General features: G+C 40.3%; 1 protein-coding gene across 7 annotated transcripts in view; it reads left to right on the top strand.

Annotated features, from left to right (window-relative positions):
* The window catches only part of AFF3 (ALF transcription elongation factor 3), a 237642-nt gene that overhangs the window by 18515 nt on the left and 194333 nt on the right, over positions 1-24794 (top strand). For all 7 annotated transcript variants that reach the window (XR_015749876.1, XM_087967156.1, XM_087967160.1 and 4 more), the window contains exons 2-3: positions 18811-18931; positions 22944-23741. Coding sequence is in view for 6 of the 7 variants with exons in the window: in XM_087967156.1 (XP_087823282.1) it covers positions 18811-18931; positions 22944-23741 (919 nt within the window). In the remaining variant the exon portion in view is untranslated. The remainder of the gene's footprint in view (positions 1-18810; positions 18932-22943; positions 23742-24794) is intronic.

Raw genomic sequence — 24794 nt, 5'->3', positions numbered from 1 at the left:
GCATTTGCATCTATTTTACTGCTACTTTCAGATTTGTAATCATTTGTTGATATTCCATATTGTACACATAAAATAAATAGATAGAACTGATTAAATAGTCACAATCAAGCTGTCTGAATGACTTAAGTCCAGTTAAAAGGGGGTAAATTTTGTTGTTTTCATTACCGCTGAACTACAACTGACTCCTTCACCTTCATTTCAAAATTGTTTCAGGGCCATAAAGGATACCCTACTTTTTCCTAATAATGATTACAGTTTGTACTCACTAACTTGATAAAATCAGCAGTGTTGTTTCTTAGACTCCTATTGTACTGTGGTACAAATTCCAGAAAAAAAATGTTACGGATTATAAGGCATTTAAAAAACTATGTTTGAACTAACTACGTTAGATTATTGGAAATGGTAAGGATAATGTGTGATTTTAGACTTTTTCTTCAACAGTGGCAGTTTATTCACTGCCAGGCAGTCCTTCCTGTTTTATATTTCATTTTTTAATTTTGTTTACCTCCTGAAACTTCTGAACTGGAACTGGACATGAATCCTATTTGTATAAGGAAAAAAAGGATGGGGTTTTTGGTTGCATTCCAGACTGAATCCATTGGTTGTCAATGTTTAACAAAACCAAGCAAGTAATAAAAATTGAGTGTTCTGATATACTTTTAATTGACTGTCTTAAAAAGGCCACAACATTATGCTCAAATGTAAGCCTTAAGATAGATAATGAATGCAGTAAGAAGAATCCAAATGACTATAAATAGGAAAATAAGCGCTCACAAATAAATGAATTTCAGAGAGCAGAAATGCCAAATAATGTTGAATGCAAAAACAAACTTAGCTGTTTAATAGGCAAAGATGACAAAGTGATCCACTGATTTTAATTTATCACACAGAATTTGTAAGATGTAAAAAATATATTTAACAAATCTAGTTTCACCCTGCTACAATATATAATTTTTAAGTTAAAGATAACTAAAAGAAGGAAAGCCTAGGCTCTTGTGTAAATTTGAAAGTATCAATTGAACAATCTCAATTGGTAGGTCTTGCACAATATAATACATTTGATTGATTGATCGAATATCCAGGCAGCTCTTGATAGAATGACTCAGGAAGGAAAAAGTGTTAAAATATTAAAAATAAAAAATATAAAGGAAAAACTGAGTATATTTCAATGGCTCAGAAACTAAACATCTCACCCCAAAGAAACACTGACACTGGTCTAAAGCTTTGAAGAGACATATTAAAAATAACAGATGGTCTCTGTGAAAGACAAATACTGTCACAACATCCACAAACTAGGAAAAAGAGCTGATCTGATGCACAAATCCCTCCATTTTTGAATGTGCATTGTTACATTGGGCATATCCCAAAGGAGTTAAGCTAATGGTGCAATACTACTAGTTACATCATTTTGACAAAAGCAGAACATTTTTTTATTTATTTGTTTGCGAGATCAGGATATTTTTTACAGTTTAAAAAAATAACAATCAGTTTTTAAAAAACCTAGCCTTCTTAATCAAGCAAATTAACAATTAAAAATTAAGAAAGGGTGATAAATTACTTTATGCTGGGTGTCAACTAATTTCTGATAATTTCTGCACTGCCTTCCCTCCTCTTTTTCTCCATGTAGGTAATATATTGGAGAAATAGTTTTTTCATGTTTTAAGGAACATCAAATAAGAATTCTTCTTGATGGTCAGTAATTGTCAGAACAGATAATCCTTGTTATATAACCAATTGCTTAGCAATCATTTGAAGTTATGATGGATGGCCCTGAAGGTACATATGACCTGGTTGTGAAGATTTGATGGCTGGACCCACCCACCCCTTGTCATGTCACTATAAGTTGGGTGTTTGGTAGCTAATCCACATTTAGATCTGTTTGCAATGTCCTGCAGTCACATTACCACATTTTATGTGGTTTTGCCAAACACCAGTATATATTTCTGGGTTTTTGGCAAAACTGGCCCCTAATGGACCATTGGTTTACTTAATGAACATAGCATTTGCTTAACAGCCATGTTGGTTGCTTTACAACCATGGTATTTGCTTAAATTCCACTGCAAAAAATCGAATCGAATAGAATAGAAAACATTGTAAACATTGTTTTCTATTTACAAAACATTGTAAAATTGGCTCAGTCATGTAGATGACCCTATTTATGACCGTCATAACTTATGAACATGATGGGCAGGCTCCATTATGGTTGTAAGTTGAGAACTACCAATAGCCATATTAGATATAATTTTGTTATGTTATATTTAAGACTGCAAATAAAATAATTCATTCACTGATAACTGCTAAGGCTATTAAATAAGATGAAAATGCCTACAGATTTGTTGATCTATTTCTAGCAATGTAGCTGTATCATTTTAATTATTGTTATTTATACAGTAATCAAAAAGCCACACCATACTGTGCTATTTGATACTGCAAAGTGTTATAATTAATATAATTTTAAAGTTAATTGTAATTTTACATCTAGATTTTAGTGATATAGTGGTTTTATACCTTTGTATTAATAATTGAGCTTTTGTTCTTTATTTATTAACATTTATATCACCCAATTTTATATTTCCCTGTGGTTCCCATAATTTTAATATTTTAATGATATTGTGATTTTGTGTTATAATTTTAGGCCTGAAAGAGAGGAGGGAGTAAAAATAAATTGAAGATTTTTTGTCTTAATTCTCTTTTTATAAAGAGAGGGGAGAAATTCTGACCAGTCACTCACTTATAAGATTCTGCTATTACCTATAATAGTAAAGTGTTATATACAAATACCTTGATGTATGCTTTGCATTCATCTCATTTTCAATATTATAGTTAATTCTGAATGAAAAAGCCAAGTAATTATAATGCTTGTAACATTATTTCCTGAACTATAATTAGTAGTGATAGAATATCCACTTTTCCTGCTTTCTATATTCAATCCTCTAAGGTACCTAAAGAATAGAATGTTGGGAATGTAATATGTCTGTTCATCTAGTTTATCTATCTATCTATCTATCTATCTATCTATCTATCTATCTATCTATCTATCTATCTATCTATCTATCTATCTATCTATCTATCTATGTATCCATCCACCCATCCATTCATCCATCCATCCATCCATCCATCCATCATTTTGAAATCTATTTAATTCAGTTAACTATGCTTTCTCAAGCCACTAAATTTAAATACATAGATAGATAAACGAAATAAACATTTGTTGTAAGATGTTCAAAATATATCTCAGAATAGGGTATATTTTACAGAATAGGGTATATTTTAAATGTAAGTCATCATTATGCTATTTATAAGTGTTTAGCTTCTACAGATTTTGAAAATGCTAGTAGCAATCTTTTTATTTCTTGTAATATTTGCCCAAAATTAATACTGAAAGTAAAAATAAAACTCAATTTTTTGGATAAAATACAGACAAAGCATGTTTTTGTGGGCCTTATGTGAAGTGTTCTGATATTGTCCCAGCTATTCTGGAAGTGCACCAAACTCAGACATATTCTGTCTTCAACCATATTCTGTTTCAAGGTTGAAGTTTTAAACACTTTGCATACCACTAGAAGCGTACAAAAGCAATCCAGTGTCTTTTTGAAAGCAATTCACACTTGGTATTACATGCGATAAATGTTTCTTGCTAACTGAATCAAACAACATGCTTTTGTACAATTTCAGATTATAATACAAGTGCATAAAATGCTGTATAATTAAATATGCCTTTGAATTAATCATTGTTTTTCTGTTAAACAAATTTTCAGTGGCAGTATTCTTGCCATTATTAACCTAATAATGGAAATTGCAATTATAGAAGTAAATTAATGTGGTGGGGAAATTTTACAGAGTAACATTTAAATTAAATATGACATGAACAAGTCTAATGTTTAAATGCTGTATAATTAACATTTGTTCAGCTCCTGACAACTTACAATAATATAATTTTAGTGGCTTTATTTATGATTCAAGATATTCTTTGATAAACATTAAATGAGCCATGCTTTCTTTTATTTGTTTATGGTATGCTATACATGTAATGAACATTTACTTTTTCAAGTAGTATGCCACGATCGTTAAAAGATTTGGTAATATAAGAATGCTTTCTGTGTAGCAGTACAAAGAGAATCATATCTGAGAGCAATAGAATATTGGAATCCCTTGTGTTCCTTCTCTCAACACATCCATAGCTCTGCTAAATTCTTTGGATTAGTATTTGCATTTGAAAATAAATATTGCTGAAGTGCTTTCTTTTTCTAAGAGCTCTTAATGGGAAATTGAAAACAAAGATCCAAAAGCGATGAAAATATAACTAAAGCAACAAGAAAGAGCTTACTAAGTTTATTATGTGACCATGGATATTAAATGCTGCACATTATAATTCAAACTAACCAGATGGCAAAGAAGAGATGGGATGGAATAAAATATGGTTCAATATATCACTCTGATAGGCTTCATTTAATTCAATGAACAAATTGCATGTTAAGAAATGATCCTTGGTAGAACTTGTTTCAGGTTTATATATTTTCTAGATGAACCTCTTAATTAGTCTTCAGGTGCATATGGATACAATGAGGAAGGCCAAGCTAAACAAATAGAAAAACCATCATTTTGGTTTGGGATGATTTAATGATTAAATTCAGACATTGTACTAAGACGTTATGTGATTTGTTTTGTTTTACCATGTTTCATGAATTCAGCTGAGAGTTATTCCAGTGTTCGGCATGTTGTGGGAACTATCTTGTCTTCTCAAACAAGAATGGTGGATTTTATTTATTTATTTATTTATTTTATTTTTATTTATTTATTTATTTGATTTGCCAATTGTTTACAAGATAATAAGTATAAGTGTATACATAGTTGTGAATACATGAAATGGGTACATATAAGAAAAATAAAAGAAGAATAAGAGAAACAATAGGACAAGGGACGGTAGGCACGTTGGTGCGCTTATGCACGCCCCCTACAGACCTCTTAGGAAAGGGGTGAGGTCAATAGTAGACAGTCTAAGGTTAAAGTTTTTGGGGTTTGGGGAAGAAACTACAGAGTCGGGTAGAGTATTCCAGACATTGACCACTCTATTGCTGAAGTCGTATTTCCTGCAATCAAGTTTGGTGCGGTTAACTTTGAGTTTGTATCTATTGTGTGCTCTTGTGTTGTTATGGTTGAAGCTGAAGTATTCACTGACAGGTAGGACATTGCAATGTATGATTTTATATACCATGCTTAAATCAGACCGAAGACAGCGTAATTCAAGGTTTTCTAGTTCTAGAATTTCAAGTCTGGTGGCATAAGGTATTCTACAACGAGTAGAGGAGTGGAGAACTCTTCTTGTGAAATATTTCTGGACTTTCTCAATTGTGCTAATATCAGATATGTAATGTGGGTTCCAGACTGATGAGCTGTATTCGAGTATTGGTCTAGCAAATGTTTTGTATGCTCTGGTTAGTAGTGTGATATTACCAGAGAAAAGCTACGTAGGATTAGGTTAACAACTCTTAATGCCTTTTTGGCTATGTAGTTGCAGTGGGCTCTAGCACTTAGATCATTAGAGGTGAGTATTCCAAGGTCCTTTACAGAGCTTGGGTCATCAACAAGATCTTGACTATTCAGCTTGTATTTTATTTTCTGATTTTTTTTGCCAATATGTAAGACAGAGCATTTATTTGTTGAGATTTGAAGTTGCCATTTGTTTGACCATTCTGATACATAGTCAAGATCTTTTTGTAGGGTAGCAGTATTGTCTGTGGTATTGAACAGCTTTACATCATCAGCGAAAAGAACGCATTCTCCTGAGAGCCGTTCGGATCATCCAGAGAGTGGGAGGTGCTTCAGTCTATGTCATTGATGGCTGAGCTCAATCACTGAGAACGCTCCGCCTCCATCACGTGGCTCTCTTGCGTTCCCCAGTTTGCGCTCAGCCGTCTCAAGTTAGGCTGTGCATTTCTCACTCCTTGGCCGATCCAAGACTTGCTCTCAGGTTTGGAAATATTTATAGAGAAAAACAAGTTATTTTCCTTAGCCTTCTGGCGCAGGACTGGGATTTAAGGGGAGCGCGTTTCTTTTCGCCCCAGGGTTGTAGAACGGGCGACTTTCGCGCTCGGCGCTAATTCCCCCAATTTGATCTCTTGCCTGCCGTTTCCTCGCTGCGCTTGCAGCAGCTTTACTGATCGCACTGATAAGTGCTGCTGGTATTCCCCACCGCAACGCCGCTCGCCCTAAGAAGGGGCGAAACTTACTGCTTGGCTTCCTCGGCCTCTTTTAAGGCCGGAGAAGTAAAAACTTCATTGCCCTGAGCAGCCCGGGACTTCAGCAACGTGGGGCGATCGCTCTAGGGCGCCACCACGTGGCGGGCGCCATTTTTAAAAAAATAAAATAAAAAGATTGAGGCCTCATAGCGCTGAAGTAACCGGCCCTAGCACAGGCCTCTCAGCCTGTAGGGCCTTTGCTAATTGGTACAATTTAGTAATTGTTGGCTTCCCGCAGCAGGCTCAGGGCAAGTGATTGCAGCCTATCCCTCCCGGTTGTTGCCTGGGAGCTCCAGCTGCCAGAGGCCTCTCTTCCAGCCTCAGGCGTTTAATTCGGATAATTGGCAATCTTTCATTAATAGAGTAATAATAATAATATTAATAATTACAATTATAATAATTATAATAATAATAATATTAATAATAATCATATATTACTAATAATAATATTAGAACAAGAATATCAACAATAGTTCTAATTCTAATAGACATTGGAATATCTGCCTGTATGCAGGTCTAGATATTTCCTCATATATAGGTTTATATTTATACTCACATATAGATAGACCTGAGTGAGTTTATTCCTGTAATTTTTTTCTTATTGATATTGTACCTTAGCATTCCAAGTCTCATTGGATTGTTATCCTGCTTGTGCAGATAAGTATTAAGAATTATTTCAACATCTATATTACAGAATTTATACATCTAAATTCCAAAAGGGGTGTGGGCCAGCTGAAAGGACACCCGACCTTTGTTGTAGGTCGAACCCTTGGCGAGCCAACCGCCTTTAACTGTATTACTGTCCTTTCTTGTACAATGGCAGATGACATTCCCACCAAAGGCCCTTCTTTGAAGGCCAAATCCAAATCCTACCACCTGCGCAAACAGGCTAAGGAAACTCCTAAGGAAACTCCTAAGGAAACACCTAAGGAGACCTCTAAGGCTTCTCAGAGAGATGCCCTACGACGTCACAGGGCTCTCGAGAGGGAATTTGACAGGCGGTCCAGAGAGACACAACCGGTACTTCCAGCACACTCCGCTCCTTCTACCTCCAGACCCCCCCTCCTCCAGATTGTTTTTCCGTCTCCAGGCGCAGCCCATCCCAGGGACACCAGGCTCCCAGCCCATCAACCAGACAGCCTCCTGAAGCTACTTTCACGCCCACGGCCGCTTGTCTTCGCCAGGAGGAGGCCCCCTCATCCGAGATCCCTGCGCACATACAGGCATTGATGGAACGGGCCATTCGCCAGGGGATAGCAGAGGGCCTTCAACAGATGTCCAGGTCTACCCCCTCACTGGCGCCCGAACACCGACCCACCATCAATGAGGTCTCGCCTAGATCAGACCCTACTCGTGGTCAGGTACCTTCTCAAGGAGGCAGTCCTCTCCCAGAAAGGGACCCGGAGGAGGATATAGAGTATCTAGACCAATTTGGGGGAAGAGGAAATGGAATGGGGTCTATGCAACAAGAGGAGCCCCTATCGGAGGTAGATCCGATGGAGGGGACATGTCCGAGGATGAGGGTCTCACCCCGGACCAACCCACTGTTGCGGGCCTGTTCAAGCCCCACATGTTTAAATCCCTTTTATTCAAAGCCAGGAACATCTCTGGCCTGTCGGTGCAAACCTCCTCAGCTCTCCCCTCCCGGCAGAAGGTCAGGAGGACGCCATCTTTAGTCAACCCGTGGTGGAGGCGGAGGTAATCCCGGCTCCACCCCTATTTCATGACCTGGTCTCAAATCAACTGAATTCTACTAGGGCCCCTCCCGCCCCATCCAGCCTGGACAGGAGGTTCTTTAACCTCGAGTCGAGTTTCTGTGACTTACTCAACACCCCGAGGTGGATGAGCCCATTGTTGGGTTGGCCTCCTCTGTCCTCCCCAGTGACCCCCTAGAGGCTCTGAAACCCGAGGACAAGAGGTCCGAGCTCGCCCACGTAGAGCTCACCAAGCGGACTCCTGGGCCATTAGATCAGCCACTGCGGCTTCTTTCTTCACCAGATCCTCGATCCGGTGGCTTCGGCAACTGAAGCAACATGTTCCCCCTCCAACACAAGGGCTCACCAGGACATAGCAAAACTGACGGCCGCGGCGGAATTTTCCGCTGACGCCACCTTCCATGCGGTCAAATTCTCCGCCCGGCAATAACGTCCCATGTCACTGCTCGCCGCCTGCTCTGGCTTAAACACTGGCAGGCGGACGTTAAAAACAAAGTTGCTGGCTACTGCCCCCATAAAAGGGGACAAACTATTTGGCACGGCTCTGGACCCCTTGCTATCTGAAAACCGGAGCAAGAGAAAATTTCTCCCTCCTCTGTTTCGGAGGTCAGAGTCTAGAGGCCCCCAGCCATTTCGGAGAGGCTCCTCCCACCCTTTCTACCAGTCTCCCTTCCCGCCAAGGTACTCGAGACCCCCTCCTCCCGACCGCTCCAGCCCCAGGATCGAACCGATCCGGCCGATAGGAACAGGAGGGGCAGCGGCTACAGGCGCCCTTTCAGGGGCTCAGGAGGGAGGCCCTTCCGGCGTAGATAGATCCCGTCCCTCCTCCCATCGGCGGACGCCTCAAGCACTTTGCCGACCGATGGGACTCTTCCACCTCTGATACCTGGGTCCGTGATACCATCAGACTCGGCCTCACGCTCGAATTCAAGAGCGCCCCCGACTTCTTTCTGGCGCCCCCTCAAGGGACCCCATCAACGCAACCTAATGGATTCAGCAATCCATCATCTTCTCCAAATACAGGCCATTCAACCCGCCCCACCCTCCCAGCGGGGCAGGGGTTCTACTCCCACCTTTTTGTAGTCCCCAAATCCTCCGGAGGATGGAGGGCCATCTTGGACCTTAAACGCCTTAACCGTTATCTGGTCTATCGCAGGTTCAAGATGCACACCCTGCAGTCCATCCTCCTCAGCATCCGCCAAGGGACTGGCTATCCTCCATAGACCTCTCCGAGGCCTACCTCCACATTCCAATCCGACCCTCCCATTTCAAATTCCTCAGGTTCTGCTACAACCACCGCCACTTCCAATATGTCGCCCTTCCCTTTGGCTAGCCTCTGCCCCGAGGACCTTCACTAAAGTCCTCGCGCCCTGGCGGCTCATCTCAGGAATCTCCGGTCCGCCTCCATTGCTACCTGGATGACATCCTCATCCTCTCCCTCCAGACCCCAAGCAGAGAGGGACATCAGGGTTACTATCTCGGCCCTCCAAGACCATGGTTTCCTAGTTAATTGGCAAAAGAGCCAACTATCCCCATCTACAAGGATCTCCCACTTGGGGGCTGTCATTGACTCAGTGCAGGGTAAGGTGTTCCTCTCCCCGAGAGATTCCTTAGTATCCAGGAAGCCGTCAGGCATATCAGACGCTCCAGGAAGGTTACAATTTTAGAATTGTCCAAATTACTGGGTAAAATGGTTTCTTGTATCTCCATTGTTCCATGGGCCCGTTTACACGCTAGACTCCCTACAATGGTTCCTGCTCCCATTCAGCGGACCGGCAGAAGCAACTCAAAGGCCACAGTCAAGGTACCTCCAAAAGTCCTTACATCTCTCCTCTGGTGGACCAGCCCCACCATCAACAAGGGTCACTTCATCAAGGAGCCCCACCGCCTCACCCCTTACCACAGATGCCAGCCTGTCCGGATGGGGCGCCACATCCTCTCGCTCTCAACTCAGGGCACATGGTCTCAGGTAGAACGGGGGTGCAGTATAAACTGGCTGGAGCTCCACGCCATCTTCCTGGCCCTGCGCAGTTTCTCCCCAAGTACGCGGGCGGCATGTCCTCATACTCACGGACAACGTCACCGCCAAGGCTCACGTCAACCGTCAGGGGGCACACAGTCCATCCGCTTGATGAGGAGGCCGAACGCCTCTGCCGTTGGGCAGAGCGCAATCTCCTCTCCCTCAGAGCCGAACACATCTCAGGGACTCAAACACCCAAGCGGATTGGCTAAGCAGGACCACGGTGGACCAGTCCGAATGGCGCATCCACCCGTCACTATTCAGGGAAGCGACCAGAATGTTCGGGTCTCCCGTTAGTAGACCTCTTCGCCTCCCCACTCAACACGCAACTCCCCAGGTTTTTCTCCAGGTACCCTCCCACGGGCCGAGAATCACGACGCCCTCCGTTGCCCCTGGCCCACAGGGCTCCTCTATGCCTTCCCGCCTCTAGCCCTGGTTCCCAGAGTTCTCCAGAAGCTCATCTCCGAGAGGGCAGAGCTGATTCTAGTAGCACCCTTCTGGCCCAGGCGCCCCTGGTTTGCGGACCTCCGCAACTTATCGGTGGCCCCTCCCTGGAGAATCCCCCGACCAGGATATCCCTCTCCCAGGGGCCCTTCAACACCCAGACCCTCAGTGGCTCCAGTTAGCTGTTTGGAGGTTGAGCGGAACGCTTAAGGAAAGAACGTTTTTCCGACCAAGTTATTGAGACCATTTTAGCCGCCAGGCGCCTTCAACAACCCGCATACAACGCCACTTGGAAGGGATTCTGCGAGTGGTGTCATGGTCTCCAGATCAACCCGCTGTCACCTTCCATAGCTCAGGTCTTGGAGTTCCTCCAAGAGGGCCTGAGGAAAGGGCTTTCCCCAACACCCTAAGGCGTCAGGTCGCAGCGCTATCCACAGTCATTGACTGTGATAACCTGGGTTCCCTTCCCACCACCCCGTGATTCGGGCATTCCTCAGGGGGCCACCAACCTGTGTCCCCCAACCATACACCGATACCCTACCTGGGACCTTAACAAGGTCCTGGTGTCTCTGACTAAGCAACCCTTGAGCCTCAGGGAAGCCTCTCTCCAATTCCTCACATTCAAAGTGGTATTCCTGGTAGCTATTACTTCGCCCGCCGCATATCGGAGTTAGCAGCCTTGTCGGTAAGGAAGGACCTTTGCATATTTCATGCCGATAGGGTGATCCTCCGACCGGACCTACCTTCCTGCCCAAGGTTAACTCGACCTTTCACAGGGCTCAAGAACTCATACTCCCGAACTTCTGTCCCAATCCCTCGCGGGAAAGGGAGAAGCTTTGGCACTCACTGGACGTAAGACGGGCCCCTACGCATTTACATTAAGCGCACCCAACCCTTCCGGAGGTCAGAATCTCTCTTCCTTTCCTTCCAGCCCAAATCCTTAGGCCACAAAGTGTCCCCGTCAACCATCGGCCGCTGGATTAGGGCTACCATTTCAAGGCTTATTTGTCCCAGGCACTGCCGGTACCCAGGGGGATCACAGCACACTCCACCAGAAGTGCAGCCACCTCGGCGGCTTGGGCCACCCAGGCTCCAATTTCTGATATTTGTCGGGCAGCCACTTGGGCATCCCCCTCTCCTTTCATTAGACACTATAAGATTGACACCTTTGCCTCGGCGGAGGCTTCGTTTGGTAGGCGAGTCCTCCAGCGAGTCTTCAGGGAACCTCGGAGATTGCAGGACCAGACGGGGTCCCTCCCGTAGGACAGCCAAGCTTTGGTATGTCCCACTCTCTGGATGATCCGAACGGCTCAGGAGAATGGGCGTTGGTTCTTACCTGACACGCCATTTCTCTGGAGCCGTGAGGATCATCCAGCCCCACCCTTTAATTGCCGTCTGGTGGGGCCTTGTTTCGCCAATGACCTATTTAGCATAGGGAGAGCAGAGCAACGTCCTTCTCTTCACCTTCGTCTTCACGCAAACTGGGGAACGCAAGAGAGCCACGTGATGGAGGGCGGAGCGTTCCTCAGTGATTGAGCTCAGCCATCAATGACGTAGACTGAAGCACCTCCCACTCTCTGGATGATCCTCACGGCTCCAGAGAAATGGCGTGTCAGGTAAGAACCAACGCCCAATTGCTCTTAATATGATCACAGAGGTCATTTATGTAGAGTATGAAGAGAGTTGGTCCTAGAACACTGCCTTGGGGGACACCATTATTGACAGGTACAGAATTTGATAGGACGCTCCCAATTTTGACCATTTGTTGTCTGTTTGCCAGGAATGCTTCTATTCAGTTATTCAGTTGTCCAGAGATACCATAGGATTTTATTTTTAGGAGTAGTTTGTCGTGTACCACTGAATCAAAGGCTTTACAGAAGTCAATGTAGATTGCATCTATTGCTTTGCCCTGGTCGAGTTGTGTCGTCCATATGTTTTTGCAGTGTAAGAGTTGCAGATTACAGGATAGTTTTTTTCTGAAACCAAATTGTTTATTGGAGAGTAGGTTGTTTGTCTCTAAGTGGAGGATGATGGATTGGTTAATAATTGATTCCATGACTTTACAGGTGACGCAGCATAAGGAGATTGGTCTGTAATTTTCAACTAGGCTTGGGTCTCCCTTTTTTGAAGATGGGGATGACTGTGGCTTGTGACCATAGGTTAGGCAAGGAGCTGGTCCTGAAAGATTTTTCAAAGATTATGCTTAGAGGTTTGGCTATGGCAGTGGATAGCTTTTTTAAGAAGTAGGCACATATTCCATCCGGTCCAATAGATAGAGATGGTTTTAGATTGCGTAGTGCTTTTTCAACATTGTCTTCTGTAAAATCGATATGTATTAGATCATTGTTGTTATCTGTGGTACGGCTAGGAAATACTGGGCATGATCCGTTGCTGTTTACAAATACTGAGCCGAAGAATGTGTTAAAGAGGTTGGCTTTAATGGTGTCGTCGTTGCAGTCTTTACCATCAGGTCCTATCAAGGGTGGGATGGACCTTGAGTCTTTTAGTTTGTTGTTTACAAAATTGTAAAAAGCACAGGTGGAATTGGTGCTTAGAAGGTTTTCCTCTTGTTTAATGTGATAATTGGTGCATTCGGTCTTTATCTGGTGGCATAAATTTTTGTATCGGCTTTTGAAATTGGCAACGTGACCAGATTTGTTTTTCCGCCAGAGTGATCTCTTTTTGGATTGAAGTTTCCTTATTGTTATGGGTAATCTGCTTTTTTGTTTTGTTTTGGGAGTTGTTGTTGGTACATATAGTTTGATGACTCTTTTGACTTCAAGTAAAAATATGTTGTAATGGTCTTCAACAGTATTGCATCCAGTGAATAGAGATTGCCAATCAAGGGATGAGAGATCATGGTTGAAGCAGAATCTTAAATCTCATGAGGCCCTAGGACCATATTAAGCTTTGCCTTCACCAGCTATACAAACACTTCTGCTGTTATATTGAGAATCTAGATTTTTGTTTTGTCAACTCAAGAAAGTGTGTCTCAGGAGATCTTGCTGGTATTTTTTTTTAGAGCTGCCAACATAATTCTGTCTTATTTTGTGACATAGTTTTTTGTTCACTTGCAAAATAGGCTTCAAAGTAGGCCTCTTGAAGCTGTAAAGGCAGCTATAGCCCTTTGAGGGTAGGCTACTTTCTGGGGTTGCTGTGATTCTAAGTACACGTAGTCCTCCACCTATGACCAATATTTTTGTTACTAAGTGAGACAATGGAGTTTTGCTCCATTTTGTAAACTTCCTTGCCTTTTGTTAAGCGAATCTCTGCAGTTTTTAAGTTAGTAAAATGGTTGTAAATTAAATCTGGCTTCCCCATTGACTTTGCTGGTCAGAAAATTGCAAAAGGTGATCATATGACCCTGGACACTGCAGCCATCATAAAAATGAGCCAGTTGCAAGTGTCTGGATTTTGATCACATGACCATCGGGATGCTGCAACGGTTGTGCGAGAAATGGTCATAAGTTACTTTTTTCAGTGCTGTGATAACTTTGGTCACTAAACAGAAGGTTGTAAGTCAACAACTACCTATAGTACTTCTATAAGGAGCTGATCTAAAGAAGGCTTTGACTGCAAGTCAATCAATGAAAATGAAACATAATTTATGTATATCTTCCATAATATTTATTTTATCCATTTGCAATCTGTGTGTCTGTGTGTGTGTGTGTGTGCGCGCGCGCGCGTGCGTGCAAAAAGGAAAATTAGGTTTCTAATTTTTCTGAAATGCTAAATCAGTTCTGCAAACAAAACAATTTTTAAAAAAAAACCTAATATCTAAATATTTATACATATTCATCTAAGACTATAACTTGTAAAAATTAAATTCCTAAGTAGCTACTGAATTTAAGTGCACTTAATTGGAAATGACATTGAAATGGCAGTTCAAACTCATATTCAATACGTGCTTTGATTTCAAGCACTTATGTGTAGTCTAAAATACAGTAAATCATGCGGAATGTCTGCTACAATTCTTTTTAAGTCAAGTGAAACATAACATGACATAGCACATACATCATTTCTTGATTAAATTTGATGAACTTCAAGTCATTACCAGTAAATTGGAAATGCTACTTGGTTAATATAACCCAAATAGACAGTTTTCGTGAGTCATAGGATATATGGCTGCTAGTACTTGACACTGATTATGAAATGCCATATTTTCCTGTCCCTTGGAAATAAAATATAACACCCTGCTACTTAGGCATCCTTTGCTTTATATAGGACAGTTAGTTCTGTATTTGTTTCGAGAAATAAATGAATTTGAGTCACACTGGTAACAGGAGAGTGCCTCTATATTTTGAATTTAAACTTTTTAGAGCATGTTTAAAAAAATTTTTTGAACAGTTTAGATAACCAAATTGAAACATTTGTGATCAGGTTAGACTTATTAATTTCCTTATAAACTTATTAAAGAAGGCAATATTATATTACTTACTGTAAGTGTGATTTTGATTGTGGCAGCAGAGAAATACATTAAATAAATATTATATTCTCCTAGGGACTATAACTCAGAAAAAGAATTGCCTAGATTTATTTAATAAAATTAACAAATCAAATATACTTACAAATACTAACCTAATTGAAGTGTTACATTAAAGTATAATTTGTATTACATTAAAGTATCATTTACTGAATAGGCCACAGGTAGCTGAGTTTATACAACATGCTAAGCCATAAAATATATATTTTTTAAATCATTTATAAGCTAGGCAAAATGTGTTTTATAAAATATGGCTTAAAATGCAACAATGAAGCTAATTTCATTAGTTTTAAGCCATAATATGTAAATAGTAGTTTATTATAATATTTGAATCCATTCTCAGTGTATGTCAGTATACATTGGAGATGATTTAGTAAAATTCTAAAGTTTTCCTGAAACAATTTTCTTCTCATGTAATTTTGCTTCCATCTGTACGTAAGTTATTGTTACTAGAAGACAGTGACAGCATTGATATTTATATCACTAAAATAATAAGTAGTAGTCATAAAACTCATGATGAGAGAAGAGCCTTTTTATAATATAATTTTATTAATTTATTTATTATCAGAGTATAAAATACAAATGAAAAAGAGAATAGTGGAAAAATGGGAAAAGGGAAAGAGTGAAATGTAGAATGAAGGAGGAGGAAGCATTAACTTCAGACTATTTTCAATGCAACTGAATGAACATAACGTTACAGCTTCAGTTTTTTACTTTGCATATTCAGTGTACACTAGCCATTTCTATAGCAAAAAACTCAAGCACAAAATCTCAGTAAAGGAGAATATTTGTAGTTCATGGTTGAAAAGAGGGCTCCTTGATGCTCTCTGAGCTTGGTTGTTTTGTTGCAGATGTTTCATCACCTAAACTAGCTTTGGATAATGAAACACCTGCAAGGATTTAATCAAGCTCAGAGAGCCCCAAGGAGCCTTCACAAAATCCTGAAACACTTTCCAGATAGATATGTTCTTGATTAAAGCAGTTAATTTGGCCAATAGTTTCCAACCATTCTTCTATTGTGGGGATTCGTATATCTCTCCATTTTTAAGCATAAACCATTCTTGCTGCTATAAACATGTAGAACAGCAACATTCAGATACAGAAGATTCTTCAAATGAATATGCAAATTAAACTAGAGACTTTTCTTCGAGGTTTTATGGACAAAGAACTTGAAAAAAAAAGTGAAGAGTGAAGAATCAATTAATCTAGCTTTAAAATTGCCTAGAACAAAAGTTTTAAAACTCATTGCAAAATGAAAAATGAAATTTTAACCAGGTCTTTTGGTGAAGGAGAAGTAATTTATTGGATGTAAGATGAAATGCTGTGAAAGTAAACATCAGTCTCATCTTCGACACATGTCATTGATTGATGTCTTCCCTGCACAGCTGCCTAGAGGTAAAGTCTTTGAAATAGCATAGTAGGTATTTTGTCTATGGGAAAGAACACTTAGTTTCGTTGTTGCTTTTTTGATACCAGTCTATAAGTCTTTATTTTCAATCAAAGGAAAAACAGTAAATCAGAATAATTGCTTTACCCTGTGGCATTTCTGTTTGTAAAAGGAAGAAAAAATAACATAGAACCTTCAAATTAACTTTCATTTGAACTAGGTAAAAAGTCTAAAAAATTACTTGCATCCAAATATAGCATTTTATTAATCATGTCACCACTCTATGAAAAGCTGGTTTATTCCTTTTATGTGTACTGCAGTATGTTTTCATTTGGAAATATTTTTAACATTAATGAGTGGAAAGTCATCACTTCCATAAAATTCATATAAGCTATTAAAACAGAAAGTTTATAAGGAAGTTGTTTTTCTTTAGTTAAAAAGAAACTGACTTAACTATTAGCTATGAAAGGAGATATCTGGCATATCTGAAAATTATGAAACGCCTGCTGACAAAGGAACTCTGGGAGTTGAGGTCCACACATCTTGAAATGGCCAGGTTTAAAAACCACTGTCGTAGTGTTTACATAGCTTCTGTCCTGTTAGAATAATCCTGACTTCTGGGGCTAATATGAGTTTGGACCTTTCTGTAGCAATGCTGTTACTTTTGTGACTGCTCTTTGATATGTACCTTCAGGGGTGGGATTCTACCAGTTTACACCTATTCGCTAGAACTGGTTGTTAACATTCTAAGCAGTTCGGAGAACCAGTTGTTAGAATAAATTACTGCCCTAATCCTGTAAGGAAGGCAGGAAGGAAACATTCTGGTGTTGCTTACAGAAACTGTCTGTCCATTAATCCTTATTACATTCTTGGCAGGACTAGACTTCGTGTCTCAGGAACTTCTCTGGAGTTTTTTTCCCCTCCTTTGCTGGTACTTTGCTTGTGTGGAGTGACCATTCAAAGTTACAATGGCACTGAAGAAAGTGACTTAAGATCATTTTTCACACTTACGACTGTTGCAGCATCCCCACAGTCACGAGAGGCCATGCAAGGAGATGCGTGCCTAGATGTGAGTGATGTTGAGTTGGCCATGCCCAGCCAGTCACATGACCACCAAGCCATGTCCACCCAGTCACATGACCACCACTTAAGCCACCAACTAAGCCACACCCACAGAACCGGTTGTTAAAAAAATTGAATCCCACCCCTGTGTACCTTGTGTTGTTATTGTGTTAGGCTGAATCTATTTTTAATCATATGATAGGTAGATAGATGTATAGAATAGATAGACATATAGCCAGCCATGTCAGAGACGTGACTCTGGATACCACACACCAAAATAAACAGTTAAAAATAAATACATAGGAGTATAAAACCACTCATATATGTTTGTAGGTTTTAGTAAATAAAATAAACTGTGAGAAAAAAATGTATGGAACAAAAATTATTAGGGCAGTATAAATGTTTCTAGAAACTTGACTGAAGATTTTGACAATGGTATATAACTGGCTCATGTAGCTGTCTTTCCACAGATGGAAGTAAGCCTTAGGAGAGCTCTGAAGTCTCTGTTGTGTTATGCTACAAGGACAAGTATTTTATTATAAACTTTAAAAATAATGTTTTTATATAGTTAAAGTTAAATGCAGGGACACTGTGACAGTTGTAAGTGCAAGGACCAGTTACTTTTTCAGTGTTGTTATAACTTCAAATGGTTGCTAAACAGCACAGTCATTGAGTGATGGATGTGATGGATCAGACTTTCTTTGATGATAGTAGAATTACTGCTATTATAGACCAATAGTATTGCTGCAAATAAATGTATCATTTTTGAAACAATTCTGACTGGAGTCAAAGAGAAAATTCAGTAAGGTTGAAGAAGGATTGCAGCAGGAATACAATCAAAATTCCAGGATGCCTAAAAGAAAAATAGAGAAATGTTTAGTGAAATTCACCAACTTGTCTTAAACTTTGCTGAGCTTTTATCAGAGCTTGTTTTAGTTCTCCATTTAGCAGTTCTAGAGGAAGGATTTAATACTGCAACCATGCAGAAATTATGTCCTTGTGAATTTGGGAAGGTGGGACCAATTGAAAACATGTTTTTAGCAGTAAATTAATAGTGATCTTGAATTGAGCCTATTTGCAGGCCTTACCAATAAATATGCTTAGCCACCTTCATGATTTTGTACTTATCACCTTTTTGTAGACAAAAACCTGAAGATGACATACAGAATTATTAGATACTGCTTTCTAGCTTCAACAGTTTGCCACCTTATGTAAACTTTGGAAGATAGGACTAATGCATATAACAATTGTAGCATTCATATTTGGAATTTATTGGGAATGTTTTATGTAGGTATAGCTAGTCTAAAGCTTTCCTTCCTTCCTTATTGTATATGAAATCCCTTGATCAAACTGGTATTTTTAAATGCATCATCTTGTCAACTTTTATCATTTTTGGGGTCTTGGTTTGCACCTAAATACTGCCACCAAATTTGATTAGTTTTTGTTCTTTTTTGGTGCAGTGTCTATGATCTTGACAGAAATATGCTACGAAGAAAAGAATGGGAAAGGAGAAATCAGGAGATACAGCATGAAGACAGCATATTTAGTACCAGTTATTCTCTCTTCAGTGAACCATACAAGGTATGTACCGAATACTTCATATACTTCTATACTTCTATATCAGGGGTGTCAAACTCAAAGTCTGCAGGCCGGATCCGGCCCATGGAGTGCTTAGATCTGGCCCACAGGGCTGCTCTGAAAACAGCAAAAGACCGGCTCATGGGGCCTCTACCAGCAAAAATGGAGCTTGCGTGGGCTGTGCCTGGCCTTCACGAGCGCCATTTTCACTGGCAGAGGGTTGCAAAAGGCTGTCCCAGCCAAAAACAGAGCTCACAAAGGCCACGTGTGGCCCTCCCAAGCTCCATTTTCGCTGGCAGAATGCTTGGGCCACAGGTGCCACTGACACGAATGAGGTCAAGCTGGCCATGCTCACCCTGGCCACGTCCATCCTGGCCACCTGAGATCAAACACAACCCTGATGCGGTCCTCAATGAAATTGTATTTGACACCCCTGAACTATATCCTTCCCATCTGTTAAATTGACTTGTTTATGGAATAGTGAAATAGATTATGTATATTTTTTATAAGGCAAAGGAGTTTAATATTTGCAGATTTTTGTTCATTGTGCCTTCCAAGTTACATTGATTCATTTCCTCATCAGTTCCAAATGTGATATAATTTTCTGCAACCTAATTACTAATTAATTTGTTTTACGTTGCTATTCCTCTCACAAAGCTACTTGTGAGAATGACTGTTTTCTTAACTCTTTTGGACAATATAAGTCAAAATTAAATAATTTGATCCAGTAAAGCCAGTGGCATTAATTATTTTATGTTCTTTCCTTAACTGAACTGTAGAAATAGATTATTATAGATAAGTATAGTTTCACATAATGCGCTGACTTCATAAAGCATGCATTTATGTTAATGATCGGTTAAGTTTAGGTGCTTGTTATTTGGAATATATTCAGCCACAGGTATTTCTCAACCTATGACATACTTGGGACCAGAATTTAAACAAATTAAATTGTTGATTATTAAACAAATCAATCTTCACCAATTGATTTTGCTTGGCAGAAACTAATTGGAACGGTCATAAATCATAATAAGGCATTGCAAACATTGTAAATGTGAGTTATTTACTAAGCATCCAAATTGTAATCATGTGCTCATGGGGGTGTTGCTACAATTGAAATTTTTAGGACAGATCATAAATCACTTCTTCTGAGGCCATCGTATCTTTAAACCATCATTAAAAGAGTGATCATAAATTGAGACTATCTGTGCATTGAAAAATATAAGCTGTTTTAAAATGAGATTACACTTGTATAGTGCCTAATCAATATCTTCCCTCCCTTTTTAAAGTAAACCCTTCAGATAAATTAATAAACTGTGCATATAGAAAGTTAAATGTTAACCTAGTACCATTTTTTAGGAACTTAATATCATTCTTGGTTTTTTGCAGGATTATGTTATCATCCACCAGAAATTTCCATTCAGGCTGTTGTTTTTTCATATACTTTTGCATGGAATAATCAAATATTTTTCTTAACCAAATAAGACAAGCATCTCTTTGAATCTGTATTTCCCAGGCCTTGGCCTCATCCCACTTTGCTGTTTTATGTTTTGAACACAACTTCTTGTTGTTTCCTTTTCCCTATAGTAGGGGTGTTAAACTCAATTTCATTGAGGCCCACATCAGGATTGTGCTTGACCTTGGAGGGTGGTGGCCAGGATAGCTCAATGTCACTCATGTTGGGAGTGCCTGTCGTGACCCAATGAACTCTGCCAGCAAAAGCAGGCTCCTAAGCTCCATTTTTGGCTGCGACGTCCTCCTGCAAATGCAGTGAAAATGGAGCTCAGGATACGGCCCTCCCGAACTCTGTTTTCACTGGCAGGGACACCATAAGCCATTCCTTCACTGTTTCCAGGGAGGCCCCGTGGGCAAGATCTAAGCATCCCATGGGCCAGATTCGTCCTGTGGGCCTTGAGTTTGACACCACTGACTTTTCTGGTGTTAAACACCAATGATACATCACAGCAGCAGAACCTACTTCTTAAGATGTATTATACAAAACTAACAGGCGGTTAAAGACACTGTTTGTCAGCTGGAAAGCTGGCAGCACAGGTTTGAGACCTGAGTGCTACGCAGTGGAATGACTTTCCATTACTTGCCACAGCTCCTGCCCATGTAGCAATTTGAAAGCATGCAAATGCAAGTAGATAAATAAATACCATTTTGGTGAGAAGGTAACAGTATTCCGTGCACTTTGGCGGATAGCATGCTGACCACATGACCACAGAAATGTCTTCAGAAAATGCTGGCTCCCTCAGCTAACAAACAGAGATAAGCACCACCTCCTAGAGTCAGATATGACTGGACAGGGGAACCTTTGCTATTACCTTTAGCCAAAGAAAGGGCATCTTGTTACTTAAATTATAACTAGAGAATTAGTTAATGTTTAAATCTATAAAATAGGCAGGTCAGTAAGGATGCTTTTTCACTATTTATGTAATAAATAGCTAACTACTTACATACAGGTAATCTTCAAGTTACGACAGTTCATTTGGTGACTGTTAAACTTATGCAATAATACACCCCCCAAGTACTTACGACACAGTTCCGAAGTTATGAATGTTCAGCACCATGACAGTTGTTCACCCTTACAAATGACCGCAGAGGCACTGCAACATTCATCCTGCCTATCACCCCCACCCCCTCATGTGCACTTAACGACCTGCACATTTGATTAGCGAATGCGTGGGCAAAAACAGGGAGTTTTCACATTCATTTTACGTGATCCAACAAATTCTCAGGTTACGAATGTAATTGGCAGGCTCCATTACATTTGTAACTCAAGGACTACCTGTATTTAAAGCATTATTTATTTATGTATTTATTTATTTATTATTTAATAAATATTTATTTATTTATTGCTTGAAAAATGAAGGGTTACAAAGAAATATATTTACCTGAGCTAGGATTCCTTTGAACTGGAAAGTTACATTATGTTTTCACAACATATGTAGCAGGGGAGGCAGATCTTTCTTAAGCGGGGAGGGGAGGAGGGGACAAGAGGAGGGACGGGACGGGACAGGGGGCGGAGGAGGGGGCGCCTTCTTCCACCGCCCACCGGACCCTTTTCTTCCCAAGGGGACCCTGAAAGCAGCTCGGGAGCGGGTGGCCCTGCCCAGCGGGGTCCCATCAGGAACTTCCTGAGGACACCCCCGCCCAAGCACAGCCCTCCCGGTCTTTCAAAGAGGGAGGGAGAAGCGGAGGAGCAAATTGCCGCCCGCCCGCTGCCCAGAAGGAGGGCGCCACAGTCCACCCCCACCACCTTCTCCCCCCCCCACTCCCCCTGGCCATTACGCGGGGCTCGGGGCTGGCTGGGCGAAGCGGCCCGCCAGAGACTCCTCCCGCTTCCACCCCCACCCCACCTCCAGATTGGCCTCCAGCGCCCGAGCCGGGCGGAGGGTGGGTGGGTGGGTGGGAGGAGGAGGAGGAAGAGAGACTTCGGCTGGGCTTGAAGGGCTTCGTGTTGCGGAGCTCCGCCCGTCGCTCTTGCACCCGAGTGACAACGGTATTTACTGGCGCGATAAGACGCACCCCCACTTGGAGGCATGTTTTAGGGCAAAAAGTCGTCTTATACGCCGGCAATACGGTAGCTAATCTGTATTGTGAGTTATAGAATATCTTGAAACATAAATTAATCAAAACAGCTGTATTTTGAGAACATCTATACAGTAAAAATTACATAGCATATTAGAGACATACAGATTTCAGGTCTTTAACCTGAATAACTATATAACATTACTGCTGTTACATTGGTCTTTAAAGTTTGAATTTATTTACAAATACATAAATACTATGGGGTTTGTAGGGCAATAGATCTATGTGACTTATTTAACCTCTGCTGTATGTTCCCTGTCTAATGCTTACCCACATTCAGAATAAATAGAATTATTAGATAGTCTCAACCAATAACCTGTATTTTTAACATCATCAATCCTACACTACAAAATTACTGCACATTCATGATTTTCAATAATTTTATTTCTTGACCTTTCATTTATTTTGATTATTTCCTTTACAGACGAATAAGGGGGATGAACTGTCTAGTCGTATCCAGAATACACTGGGTAACTACGATGAAATGAAAGAATTGTTGACCGATCACTCCAATCAAAGCCAGCTTGTTGGTGTTCCAAAAGCTTGTATGTCACAGGCCTCTATGAACAAAATGGAGGAGCACTTTGCTGCTGAAACTATGACTCACACTCAGACTTCTGTTTGCAGTCCTCAGTCTTCTTTGCCAGTGGCACTTTCTGGACAGCTAAGCAAGAATGCAACATTAGGTTGGCAGAAATCTGGGCGTTGCTTAGAAAATCAGCAAAGGGGGGGCAAGCATAGGCATGGATTGTCAGATTCACAAAGTAATGATTTCAAAATGGCTAACCAAAAGAGCAGCTTGGAAAAGATTATGCATTATGTACACAGTCCTTCACCATCATCTTCATCCAGTGCTATTCAAGGTCCTATAGCATCCTTAATTGTAGAAAACGTCCAAACACAACAGCAGTCAAAATTGAGCTGTGCCACAGAGACTGGAGTCCAGACTCAAGAAAGACCAGCTATTCATAGCAATGGACACTGTGTACAAAATTTTCATCCTGCACTTACTTCAAAACCAAATATAATTCAGCAGAAACCAACAGCTTATGTGAGGCCAATGGATGGTCAGGATCAGGCTCCTGATAAATCTCCAAGACTAAAGGTGCCGGATGAAAACAGCATGCTCTGCACCTCATACAGAGAGATGTCTTCTGTTAAAAATGAATCGGCTAGGACCAAGTCAAAAATGACAAAGTGTGGCATTTCCAAGCAAGAAGAGGTAAGTTTAATTATGATGCACCTTTCATAACAAACCAATAAAGAATAACTTTTCACATATTTAGGGTGATATAGCCTTTTCCTTTCAGGAAGAATGTTTTGAATTTCATTTCCAGTGTTTCTATGACTCAAACTCTAAGTGGCAAACACACACTATAATCAATATTTTGATATAATAGAGTTCCATCTATTGTGTAGTAATGAAATGACTTCATTCAATATGTGCATTCTTAATGGTTTATGTATTTTATAAACTGCAATTTTTTAACTATTCACATTTCTGTGAAAAGATGGCTCTGATTTGACCTCTTTTCAAGAGTTTCTGGTAAATGACTTTTAGTGAATTGGGTTTTTTAAAAAATGGAACTATTGTATATAGAGCTAACAAGGATTTACATTAGAAATGGGTAATATCTTCATATTTGAGGACTGCCATTGACCTTGGAATAGATTGCTGGGAGTTCACTCCTGAAAGAAGCCATAAGAAAAGAGAAAAACATGAACTGAGCTAAGTAAAAGTTAGGTTAATTTTTAAAAATCCATTTCTCCAAATGAATACTTTTAAATTGAATCAAATCACACAGCCAAAATGCATCATCAAATGTTATGACAATACCCAAGGATTTTCTAGGTAGGAGTCACAAAGTCTTAATGGCAAATACAGATTACTCTGGAGGCAGGTATGATGAAAATAGCAAGTTATTTAGAAGCCAGATATACAGACAGATTTGTCAGGAGGAACTTACATAGCAAGGATAGTATTAATCTGTGATCTTTCCACTCATACGGTATGTATATCCTTTCAGATGTTGTATGTAATGTATGCATTTATTACTTTTTATTTCTATAGTTAAAGTTCTGTTGTTGCCAAGAAAAACACAATTTAGTATGGCAAACACAATCTGTGATTGCTCAAAACCCTCACTGATCCTAAGTACATCTGCTAAGGCTTTAGCTGTAGTTTCAGTTTCCTAGGTTTAAGCATGTTGAATTGACATAATATTGCTTTAAATCTGATCTTAAACAGTAGGCTTTTAAAAATATAGTTATTTCT

The sequence above is a fragment of the Notechis scutatus genome, chromosome 5 (assembly GCF_049901735.1).
Source record: "Notechis scutatus isolate UNSWTSFEM ecotype Mainland chromosome 5, rNotScu1.2, whole genome shotgun sequence".
Classification (NCBI taxonomy): Eukaryota; Metazoa; Chordata; class Lepidosauria; order Squamata; family Elapidae; genus Notechis; species Notechis scutatus.
This window is presented reverse-complemented; position numbering and strand designations above follow the sequence as displayed.